The sequence below is a fragment of the Neolamprologus multifasciatus genome, chromosome 6, assembly GCF_963576455.1.
Source record: "Neolamprologus multifasciatus chromosome 6, fNeoMul1.2, whole genome shotgun sequence".
In the NCBI taxonomy this organism is placed as follows: domain Eukaryota; kingdom Metazoa; phylum Chordata; class Actinopteri; order Cichliformes; family Cichlidae; genus Neolamprologus; species Neolamprologus multifasciatus.
Genome location: NC_140444.1, coordinates 18,347,893 through 18,360,545, shown reverse-complemented (window position 1 = coordinate 18,360,545; position 12,653 = coordinate 18,347,893). Strand labels below are relative to the sequence as shown.

The 12,653-nt window shown below is 41.8% G+C and overlaps 1 protein-coding gene across 11 annotated transcripts in view; it reads right to left on the bottom strand.

Moving 5' to 3' along the window:
• adgrl3.1 (adhesion G protein-coupled receptor L3.1) overlaps window positions 1–12,653 on the bottom strand; it is a 116,710-nt gene that overhangs the window by 36,628 nt on the left and 67,429 nt on the right. For 9 of the 11 annotated variants that reach the window (XM_085164409.1, XM_085164410.1, XM_085164413.1 and 6 more), the window contains 4 exons: window positions 7,699–8,112; window positions 7,328–7,431; window positions 6,408–6,593; window positions 4,796–4,834 (listed from right to left, as the gene is read on the bottom strand). In XM_085164409.1, coding sequence (XP_085020535.1) covers window positions 4,796–4,834; window positions 6,408–6,593; window positions 7,328–7,431; window positions 7,699–8,112 — 743 coding nt within the window. The remainder of the gene's footprint in view (window positions 1–4,795; window positions 4,835–6,407; window positions 6,594–7,327; window positions 7,432–7,698; window positions 8,113–12,653) is intronic. The other 2 variants (XM_085164411.1, XM_085164420.1) reach the window with 1 other exon arrangement.

Sequence of the window (12,653 nt, the reverse complement as noted above, 5' to 3'; positions counted from 1 at the left end):
GAGCAAAAGAAGACAGGAAATGTGAAACATCTTGCAGCTGATCAGGTTTATGAGTAACATGATTAGGCAAAAAAAAAGTGCCCTAGAGAAAAAGACATGATGTATTAAGACTTTTTTTTTTTAAGGAAGGTCAATTCAGCAAAACAAAAGCTTGAAAAATACAACAAAGGATGGATCTGAATTGTGAGGTAGCAGAAATCATTTATCAAGCAAGACAGGGAAACATTTTATTTTCAAAGCAGGTACTGCTTTTGTCATTTCCCAAATGTATACAGTGTTAAGAACAAGCGATTTAACAATGGTAAATTGGTGACATCAAATAAAAATTGAACCTATATATAACAAAAACTAAATACATTTTTTAGACTCAACCAATGTTACGCTGTCTTGTATTGTGTTTGATTTGCATTGTGCACGTCATCTGTGTAAACCAGCAAATGTATTTCTATATCCACTCATTGATACTTTGACAAGAAACTACAAGCTTCAGTTCCTTTCAAAGAGAAATTTCTTAGTTATTTTGCCCATTAATTCCCATTAGTTATGAAATCCACATTTAAGACATTAAAGTATTAAAATCTGGTACCAACCAGATGGGGAAAAACACCAGCAGTCAACTAAATAATTCTGATGCTGATTATAATCAAGCTAATACCGAGACGATTAACTCGTTGTCAGCAAGTAGTTCAATAATCAATGAATCATTCGAGCCATTTTTTGAAGCAAAACATTCTTTGGTTTCAGCTTTTCAGTTTTTCACACTTGTACACTTTTCTAACATTTTAAAATGTTATTAGTTTGTTAATTAAATGATTAATCTTAAAATTGTTGGATACTTGCAAATATTGACAGATAGACCCTTCAAACATCTCTCAGTGATTAAAAATGCATGTGCATTGTGCAAACAAAAATCAGATGTACTTCTATCTGACACTAAGCATTGTGGTCATAGCTAAAGCAGGAGGTTTTCTCTCCCAAGTGTATTCTTCCCGCTCCATCTGACTTCTTTTTAGGGATACTGCCATGATCTGCAACAAACTACCTTAGCATATCCACAGAAACGATATTTGAAATTTCATGCATCAATCCATCCATTTTCTTATTTAACCTCCTGAGACCCGAACTCTTTCATGGCATGCATTTTCAATTTCTCTTTACTATTTGGGCTGATTGGGACCTGATGAATGTAAAAACAAAGAATTACCAGATTTTTTTTAAATAATGTCCTCGTAAGTGGACATCAGGCCCTTGTAGCGCAAAATGTAGTATTTTGGTCTAGACAACCCAAAATGTGATGTCCACATATGTGGATGCCAGGTCCTAGGAGGTTAATAACTTTGTTAGTTATTTCTGTGATTGATTTTATACTTTGCTATTTACTTTTGCCTACTTGTATTATTTTCTATCGCATCTGTTGTTGGGTAAGAGGCGGGGTACACCCGGAACAGGCAGGGCGAGCACAGAGGAGTCAGTCACACTCACATTCACACATTCACACTGATTTAGAATCACAGATTAACCTTAGGATATCATTGGACTGTGGACGAAAGCCAGAATAGCTGGAGAGAACCCATGGAGGCACAGGTGAAAACATACTGTCCCCACAGAAAGGCCCCAGCTTGGATTTAAACCCATTACATTCTTGCTGTGAGGCGACAGTGCTAACCACCACACTGCTGTGCTGCCCCGACAGCAAAACCATGCAATGAAGTTTGTTTACAATCAGAATTTCATTTGATCTGTGCTTTATGAGAAAAGGATTTTTAACTTCTTCAGCTGCCTTATTGTCGCATCGAGTGTGGGAACGTGTATGTGCATATCTCATAAATATATGGTGTAGAAACACACTGAAATGGACTGAGATACATGCTGCATGTAACGTATGTGTTCTCATGGCTGTGTGTTCAGTTGAGTGTGTGCACAAGTAGCTAAGAGAAGACTTGTAGTGCATCATTCTGCTCCACTTGCTGTACAGTAGCCGAACAGGCAAAGAGAGATGCTCAGTGGAGAGGATGTCCTGTAGACATGGCAGATATGAATGCAATGGCGCAGCTTTTCATTCATTCACACGACTGGTGCTTCTCCCAAGCGCTCACTTTGATGTGTTTCAGATAACCCCATTTTTCTACTCTCATTAAACTTTCCATTGCTTTTATTGAACTTTTGATTATCGTGCATTTTCAATTTCATATAATTTTTTTTTCAATGAAATTTAATTTAATTCGCTGGCACCGAGATTATATCTGAAGAGGAGAAAGATAGGTAAGGAGAAGAAGGGGTATGATTTCCTTGAGGTCCAGACATCTCAGCATCAGAAAGTCAGAGATGGAATATATGTTTGGGTGTGCACGTGTGCGCGTGTGCGTGTGTGTGCATGCCTGTAAGCTCTGGTGACATTTCTATCCACACAAGTATAAGGACTTGAGGGCTAAAATAGAGACAGGTTTTTTTTTAGGGGTCTTCAAAGGGGGGAGAGACTCTGCAGAGACAGATAAGAGTGTCATTCGTTTGTGTGTGTATGAGTGAATGTGTGCATGTGTGAGGCCACGTATTTGCAGGGTAGGCAAGTGCATGTGCGCACACATATACACAGCACGCATGCACGTACTCACATGCACACACCAGTAAATGGGGCAGAAGCGAAATGCTTTGAAGCGTTGGGGTAATCCAGCGTAAACAGCAGCAGCAAGACAGACTAGAGCTGGGTTGGTCTCCTACTTCGAGCTACACAAGGGGATCGCGAGCACACGCTCGAGTGCGCGTGCGCGTGGATGTACAGTATGTGCACACTCATGCACGGTAACATGTAACCTGAAAGAGTTAGGACGTCTTGAAGCACGGAAAGATGTGAGACTAGAGAAAAGAATGGATTTTTTTTTTCCCCTTTTACTCGCTTGGATGAGCTCTGAGAAGGTGCATGTTTTGAAAATGTTTTCATCAGAGAAGCAGGCTTATCTGTCAGTTGTTGTTTGAGTTTGTCTTCCCTGACAGGATGAGTTTGCAGCTAAATCAGGCTTTAAATTCACAGCATGCCATGTTCTGACCTGCCATCCATAAATGGAGGGCAAATTAGACATTGTCATTGAGCATCGCTGTCTTCTCACTGCCCCCTTCATTGTTTGGGGTTTGTTTTTTTTCTCCTTTCCTCACATTGCTGTTTCTGTAACTCTCTTCTCTTTTTCTATTTAATTTCTGGTCCCTCCTTCCCAGTTTCTCATTTCCCTTCTACCTTACAGACTCTACCCCCTCCATCAATCCACCCTAAAGCATCAAAGCCTCTCCACACCACCAACTTCATCATGAATAAATTGCCAATTTAGTATACATGAAACGAGTCCCCAGTTCCCCAAACGAAGTGAGAGAGGAGGAGAGATGGCGTGTGAGAGTGAGAGCGAAGGAGAGAGAGCGACAGAGAGAGAAAGAAAAGGAGAGAGAGAATTCAATTATTTTTTGTCTCTATTAAGAACCCAAACCTCCTGCCCACTCTCCTCACTTGGCAATTAGTGCTGTAGATAATTAACGAGAAGAGGGCAGCACCACACCACATCCCTAATCACGCGCATTTCTATCTGGCAGAGTAAGGGACTGTTGGTATAATTTTGTTTCACATTACTAAGGCTAATTATATAATCGATCACTCCCAGCCCCCTGCAGAACCCAAAGTGTGTGGTGGTTTAGATTTTAACCTGTAACAAGTTGTCTAAATGGTGCCGCTCTCTGAAACATGGCACTTGTATTGGATTAAGGAGACACATCAAAAAGTCTGACGGTTGTGATGTGACAGCACGAGATCATTGTTGAAAATATATTTATATATTGCATGTGCGTGCATGTGTGAGTTGTGTGTGTCAGCTTGCATATAGTCCTAAACCATGTTCTGTGATGTGACATTGCTGACTGGTGCTGACGTTAAGACTTTTCAGGGGAGAGTGGGAAAAAAGCCTGCATCAGGAGAAAAAGAGCTACCCCATCACTAGTGTGTGTGTGTGTGTGTTTGTCAGGGGTGCCGACAGAGAAAACGAGAGACTGCAGTCTATCTAGTCTACAGCTCATTGATGAGGAAGGTGGGGTCCTTTTGATGTTCTGAAAAGTGATTTTAGCTGACCAGAAACATACCTGATGGTAGATTGTTTTGTTAGCGGTGTCGGCCCATGGCGTCAACACGTACAAACATCAATACAAGCAGACCAGCAATGAAACATGAAATGAATACTGAGCCACAAACATAAAGCCTCTATTATTTCTAAGGCAGTGAGGCCGTGATCAACAAATATGCAACAGCATATCCATCATACTCAGTTCTTTCTTTCTGATGCACCAACACAGAGGGCATTTCATTGAATGGAGATGGATAGCGAGTCGTTTGGTTTCAGGCGGGCCTGTTTACAATTCTGCAGACAGAACTGCAAAATAGATGAGCTATTATTGATATTGATCATGGCCTCTTATCAGTACTATCGATTCTGACTGCAAGAAAAAAAAAATTAAAGCTGAAAACAAAAGAATGTCAGCAAACCCTTTGAGGAGACTAAAACTTTACCGGGAGACACAAGTGGGTAGTCTCCCCTGTTAAAATGACCGCCCTCTTCAAAGGGTTGGGTTGCAAACCATAGGACAAATGCTGCAGCGTAGAATTCGAATTCTACGCTGCAGCATTGTCATGTGTGATCACACGTACACACGCAAACACAAAAGCTTGCTTGCTAGATTACATGCTGAGTGTTAAAAAGAAAAGAAAAAACACGTGGGACTGTGGTGTGGCAAAGTAATCAACCATACCGGGAAACGGAAATACCTGTGCGAAAAACCTGCAGGACCTTTCTCTCTTCTGAAGCTGCAAATTCAAACAATTCAGCTGTTAGCGATATAACACCTCTCAATCATACACACGCGCAGACACACAAAGACAGTTACACCCACTTCATTACCACTGCACGAAAAAGGCTTTGATGGTTAAAATATATTGTTATTCTCCTCATTCGCCTCCTTTTGTCATTCCTTATAATCTAATTGTCTTTCATGCTTTTTCCCCTCTATTCTTCTTCTCCTCTTTTCTTCCAGATTGTCTTAATAATTTCCTCTGTTCCTCCAATTCTTCCCCCCCACCCTACTCATTCTGTGCATCTACTGTCAAGTGAATTGATGGCATTAATTACTGTGCCACTCGTGCGTCATTGGTCATATTTGATTTCCAAACAAATATTTGCATAATATGCTAGCGTATTACTCAGTTAGATTTATATGTAATTGGTCCATTATTGAAATCAGGAAGAACACTTTTCCTTTTCAATGGAGGGCTTTTTCCCTCTCTACATATCTAACAGTTAACAGGCCATTTGGTCAACAGCAAAACACAGATTAATTGATTCCACTTACACTTGCTCGAGTATGTATCGACTTCCTACATGTTAATGAATTACTTAGAGGAAGGAGAAGAGATTTAAAGTGTGTGATAATGAGACAAAAAGAGGTAAGCGGGGAAAAGTGGAAGACAACACCGACAGAGGGACTCGGATGCTAAAGCTAAATAAAAAAGGCAGTGGCTGCCAAAGCGGTGGCAGCAGCTGTCAGTCCGGTGGCTAAACCCGCCTATCACCGTTGACCTCAGCAGAGATAATCAAGAAACAGTCCAGCATCCACTCAGTCAGTCAATTAGCCAGCCAAGCCAGCCAGTCAACCATTCCCCCGTGATTTAACACACTTTAATTGAATGCCTACATGCCTACATGCCTGCATGGCGCAGAACTAAATTTATCTACAGCCATAACAAAACAGATCCTTTGCATACTTGGAATCAAGTTTCCATTAACGTAATCCCAAAGTGAGCACTCGAGCCTAATTGTCAACAACGTCTTCGGAGTTGTAGCTCAAAGCCTGAAGTTCATTAGAACAACGAGCTACGGCGTAAAACATGTCCGTATGTTTTAATGAGAATAACTCCCTGTGGCCTGAGACGGACTTTTATTAAATTTGGGTCCTGCTCTGAAAAGAGTTCAGGAACTATGCCAAAGACTAAAAGCAGTTATCTATCAGCCATAATGTCGAGCAAAACTTGTTACAAAGAGCCACACACAGAAGAAGATAAAATCCTGTCTAAAAGCAGCTATTTATCATTTTGAAATCTACAGCTTTATGTATGGCTCTCCATCAAACTCTGCACGGAGAGACTTTCCTAACCCCTGAAAATGAGCGTAAGGCAAAAATACTAACAACTGTTGCTTTTCATCTTACTGTTAACATCAAAGAGTCCCTCTATCTGCTCCCCTCTCTCCCTCGCTCTCAATTCTCTTTCTCTTAATTTACTTGCATTTAAACTGCAAAACCCCTCTATCCTAGCACTTGCAAGAAAACGTCGATTTTACTCACTCACTTGCCCTACATTTACCTCTTATTTCTCAAGACAGTACCTTGGTGAGGCTGCGGGCAGCACTGTCCTTGCCCCCAGGCGTGAGGTTTCTGAGTTGGACGTCCAGCAGTTCGACTAGTTGGACCATGGCCCGCACTGTAGATGGCACATCGCCAGGATGCAGAAGTCCTTTGGTCTGCTCTGCCAGTTCCCTGGCTACAATTGCTGCCGTCTCGCCCGACCGAAGCTGCATGTCAGAGTGGATGACAGGGTATTGGAAAGTCACAATGTGCAAGAAGAGATGGATGGCAGTAAAGAAAAAAAAACAAATAAAACAAAAAGGTGAGAAGTGAAGGGAAAGTTTGAGAAAGTAGAAAAAGTTTGTGAGGGCATTACAAGTACACAGTGAGACAGAGGAAAAGGCAACAACGGATGGAGAAATAACAGGAGGGGAGAGGACGGATCGGCAGGGAAGAGATATATATGCAAAAGAGTGGAAGTTGAAAAAGACACAAGGAATAGAAAAAATAATACGTTTGCAATATACTAAGCATATACTAAGCTAAGCATTATGTTATAGAGAGAACTCCTGTTTTAGCACCTCAGATTGTCTCTGTTTTATCATAAAAAATGGGGCAGCAAAAGTATAAGTAAGTACCAAATGCATTTTCCATAAAAAAATGATGCACTGTATGTAAATAAGCCTATCATGAGGTCTGCTACCCTTTTAAGATAAGAGCCCACTGTAAATTAGGGATGCTATTGAACATTTCCTCTTTCCTACAGCTATGGCATATCCCTCAAATCTCTAACACGAGTTAGGGTTAACAAATGAGGATGGATACATGGCCTAAATCTTTCCCTGTGACCAGTGCCCCTTCATGCGTGAGAAAAATTGCTCCAGAACTATGTTCATCATGCGCTAAGCTTAAACTGGGGCTTGATAGGAGCCACGAGGTCTGGGGTAGCTTTCAGACTTACTTTCTGCATGATGTGGTTGACCCAAGGTGACGTACAATTGCTGAGGTCAGGGCCTTGGGTATCCCAGTGGCCCAAATGAGCTACGCACACGTATGTAGCCACGCCTGCAAGATAAGCAAAGGGAAGATAATATGACAGCACTGACATTCACAAGGAGAAAGGAAGACTCTTGAGCTCCTTAGGGTTCGCTAAGCATTTTGTGTTTGCCTGTGTGTGTGTGTAATTGGTGGATCATTACTGATGTGTGTATTAACTGACCCAATAAATGATCCAATAATTACTCGGTAGGAGAAAAAACAAAAAAAGTAATATATAGATTATTCACACCATGTATAACTGTTTATGCGATAGAAACTATTTGGCCTCCTTACCCAGTGTCCCTACAGGGCACGGCTGTTTGGCCATCTGGCCCTGCTGTGTGCGAGGCCACGATATGTCGGCTGTCACTACTGGATTACAGAAGTCTTGAGGAGGGAGGATTGGGGGCTGTGGGGGTGCTGGAGGCACTTGCACTGGAGGGGATCGACCCCCAACTTTCTGATTGGTGTCAGGAATCTGATTGCTGTCAGACGATGAACCTCCAGGAGGAACCAGAATGGGCTGGCGGACAGTGGTAGTTGTTCGATACCGCTGACCAGGGGATGTTGTCAGTAGAGGCCTTGGAGTGGTGTAGGAGGGGGGAGACCGTGTGGTGGTGGCTGCACGGCTGGTAGATGAAGAGGAACCTCCCCCACCAATTGGTCCCCCTCCTCGGTTTGGGGGGATTATGGGAGGTGGGCGAAAGTCTAGGAGAGAGGAGACTCTGGTTAAATTCACAAAAACACACAAAGCCTGAGTTCTTCAACGAAAAGCCAGAAGGAAAAATATGTGCTGTGCACATTTGTGGATCCCCACAGTATTAGATTACAGGTGGTTTTATGAGCCCTGGACGCTAGGGCTAACGCCTTCAAGGTTCATCCTTGGGATAAAAAACATAAGATGTACAGTGTTAAAAGACCCATCCGCATTAGCACCAAATGATTCGAGCAATCAAATAAGCATAAATAATGTAGCAACGGACACAAACACATTGCAGGGATTTGTTTACACGGCGCCAAATAGCTTTGACAGGGAGTAGCTCATGTTTCTGATGACTTCCCAATGTTAGTGTTTCATCCTTGTCAGTGCAGTCATGCGCCAGATCTTTGTGGGGTCGTTTCCTACTATCGAGTCCTATTTATTACCATCAATTGCAGGACATGTTTCTAAACAGTTCAGCCAACAACACTTATAACAGAACAAACTTGAATGTGTGTGGCAAAGTTGGGTTTGTGAAAAAGTTTCAGTGTATAAACTGCAACTCTCCAGCTCAAAGCAAGACCAGTGATTGGTTTTCCCTGCATCTGTGTTTCCTTTGGGGAAACTAATGGTTCTTGCTGCTTAACCTGGCAGAAAAAACATTCTTTCAGTGGCATGCATGATTCATAGCACTATGACATCACAAGAGGTAGGAAGGCCACTTAAATGCATACGGCACACTCTTCTATTGTCAATATTTAATTGTAAAGAGGTTCAATTATTCACATTGACCCTGTTTAGGGGACAGAAATAAAGAATGAATGGATGAGATGATGGGAAGCATACAGTATGTTGGTGTCTGTGCCATCGTGGATGCAGAGGCTGCACTCTCTCACTCTCTTTGCAAGATCAGTCTTGCACGATTAAAAAACGATATGAAGAAATGAACAATTTTTAAATTTGATTTACAGTTAAATACCGTACACTGGAGGAGACTAGTCTCTAAAGCTTAATTGTTACTTGCCTTTTACAAAAGCACAGATTAGTCTCATCTGCTGCACATTTACTATACAGCTGAGCATATTTATATATGTAAAATATACACAAGAGCACTTTTTAGAAGATTGTAATTACAGACATCTGTCTATTAAGTTGACATATTCCACATTATGTGAGTTGCCTTGTTTCCAAACTACACTGTAATAATTTAATAATATTGCACTTTTGCACCTGGTATTTTTAGATTCAGCTACAACTTAGTTACTAAACAAAAATCAATAGAAGATTCTAAAAATGTGTTCTGGCTTCACCCTGCTATTCAAATCCCACAGTGTGTGACACGCAAACACACACAGCACAGATCACAAGGCAACTCAAATATGAACTCTTCAATTTCACGTTATGCTACTTTCTTCAACACAAATATGTATTTTCTAATCTTTCTCTTCTGAGTCAGCTTGTAGACTCTTTTTTTAACACACAAAGCAATGATAACCAGAAACCTGTTTAGAGAAGACTGAGCTGCACGTGCCTTCAAACATTTCGTATTTCTGGTTAACAGGGTTCTTTAAAATTTTTCAGTTTAAAAAAATAATAACAATAAGCTTAAAAACTGCCTTCGTGCTCAAATGACTGATTTCACAATTTTCAGGAGACTTGTGTTTCTCATTGGTTTGCCTTAGGTCATAATACGTATTACACAGTGGTCACTGACACTGTAGGGTTGCAGATGTTTCACTGAAGACGTGAAGAAGTCTGACATGAGCCTAAACATAACTCCACACGTGTGTGTGTGTGGCAGGTGTTTAGCTATTACTGATTTTAATTTCACATTAATTTTCCACTGATTTGAATTAGACAGTGAACCTACGCGATAGACGTAATAACAAGTGAAACAACCCATTAAGTTATAAATGGACTGTGCAAAAAATTAGCTTTACTTTTTGCATTGTTTTAATAAATGTTGTCTATTTTAATTTGTTCCTTGTTTTTGGGCAGGGGGGTTGTTGGGTAGATGTGAGTGGAGAATAAAGTGCGAGTGTGTGGGTTGTTGTTGAATGGAGTGGGTGTTTATATTGTTTCCTGTGAACTAAAGTTGTCCCTTCCTGTGGATTATTTTTCTTTCTCACTTTAATTAAAAGACACCGGGCTGTGCTTCTCTCCATCATGCCGTCTTACTCCCTTTCTGTCTGTCTGCTTGACTGACAGCCATCTTACATCCCGCTCCTCCTGTACGTTCTGTTCTGTTCCTTCACAACTCAATGGAGTGTTTCCGTACCTAAACTGCGCTGCTCCCCGTTCCTGAATCACTGCCGCCCTGCCTCATGCATTCTCCACGGAACATTGCCATCAATCATGCGTGGCGGCAGTGGCCTAGGGACTAGCTGTCAATCTGCGTGTGTTTGTATGAGTGTGTGTACTTATGAAGCAGAGACAGAGTATGTGTGTGTGCCTATCTGGACTCAAACGGGAAGCTCCATTAGGGCCTCTGCCACAACAATAGAAGAGTAATGGTGTGTGTGCATGTGTGTGTGTGCGTGACTGAGGTTGATGTCTGCTGTCATTCCAGTACAGGGCAGCAAACACACTGGCTGGCAGCTCCGGGTGAGGTAACACAAAAGTCTGCAAGCATCATAGGCAAGGGGCCACAGCACATCGCTCTCTATCCCTCTTGCTTCCTTCCTTCCTTCCTTCCTTCCTCAGCTCTTCTTTTAACATTTTTCACCCGATCTTATCTCTCACTCACTTTCTTCCACTTTCTGAGACATCTTGTAGCCTTTCTCAGCACTACTTTAAATGTGCACTGCACTATGTTTTCTTATTTTTTTTTTTCTCCTCCTTTTCCTTGTTGTTTTGCAGCATTTTGGCTAAAAATGACATTCTAATGCTATGAATTCATCACCGCCATCACTCAGGATGCTGTGTAAGAGACCGTAGGGAACTATAGGAGCATGACATAACAGGTCCATGAAACATTTATGAAGAAAGAAGGCTAGAGGTTGCAGTTGTGGGGACTGACATATCTCCCCGCATTGAAACCGAGGAAACCTTGAGGAAATGTGCCGTGACAACTTCATGATGTCAGCTAACCTAAACACTATGCTCTTTGCCAAAACTGGTGCCACAAAAACACGCCGACAAATTTAGTACAAGCTCGTCACTTAAGGATTTTGCACGTATCTAAGCCTTGCACATGCTTGTGGGTGATATATTTTAACACATATATATTTTTAGGGCAAACCTGAGTCACTACCTTTCCTCTCTTTGCATACCAGGAGATGAAAAATAGTCACATTGTGCAAAAGGTCAGTCTTAAACTGACCAATTTGCTGAAGCCTGGTCTGCAATCGCTCCTTTTTTTAAATTGAATTAACTTTCTTTAAATCATTCATTCAAATAATACATATTTGTGCAACAATGCGATTACAGTTGCGCTGATGAATAAGATCAAATAATTGCCGAGCTCTAATCTCATTCAATTCTACTGTGCAAACTCCATCTGATGAGGAAGCTTGCGTAATATAACTGAAAGCAACAGATCAGTTACTAATGGACCCAGTGGGCTCGTAGTTGTGCTCTCCGTTGCTTCCTCAGACAAGAATAAACACTTAATCTCAGAAGTGCCTGAAGTGCATCTACACTTTCATGTCAATTGCCAAACTCCATCTGAAGAACATTTGGTATTCTATTCTATTCTATTTTATTCTATTCTATTTGTTTTTCTGACCTGTAGCAAGCCCAGGGGAAGGTGAGACAGAGACAATGGCAGGGTGGCAGTAAACTTGTTCCTGAAGTTGTCATCTGTCACCACACTGGAGGGGCCACAGAGATGCTGTCAGTCAGCCTGGGATGCTAGCACATGATCATCTGACATGCAGACAGGCACTGTGTTTGTGTGTGCGAGTGTGTTTGTGTGTGCCGTGATGTTTTTCTGTGTGGGTAAGACTGCCTGTCGCTGCCTCTGCTCTGTTGCAGAGAATGCTCTTGTTGACTTCTCACTTGGTAAACAGAGGGATCGTAAATCCACAACACAAAAGGTAGAAGGCAGGGAGGAGAGAGGAGAGGGAAAACGAACGTCCCCTGGCAAGTTTCCCACACTGTCAGAAAAAAAATGGCAGACAGGCGGCAAGAAGGAGAGGCAGAGTGAAACGGAAGCAAAGAGGGACTTGAATTAAGGGAGAAGTTTTGCAGAACTTGAATGAAGTGTCTATTACATTATCGAGAATGTGAGACGATTTAGCAAAAATCTACTGCATCCGTGCCCTCACACATGCAAACACTATTCTGAGCAGTGGGGAAAGATGAATCTAGAGGGGTAAAGGCAAAATGATAGTCTGACTGGGGCCCCAAACGCTTTCTAGGCTTGATGGTAGCACACGCACTAAATGGAACTGCATACAGCGATAACATGCCACCCCTATGGCTGAAGAGCACACACACACACACACATAAAACCAGAGCTTGTGGCGAGTGGCTCAAGTCTGCTGATAAGACAGAATGGAGCACTTCAAAGTAGCAATACTTTCAAGATTAAAAACAAAAAAAACAC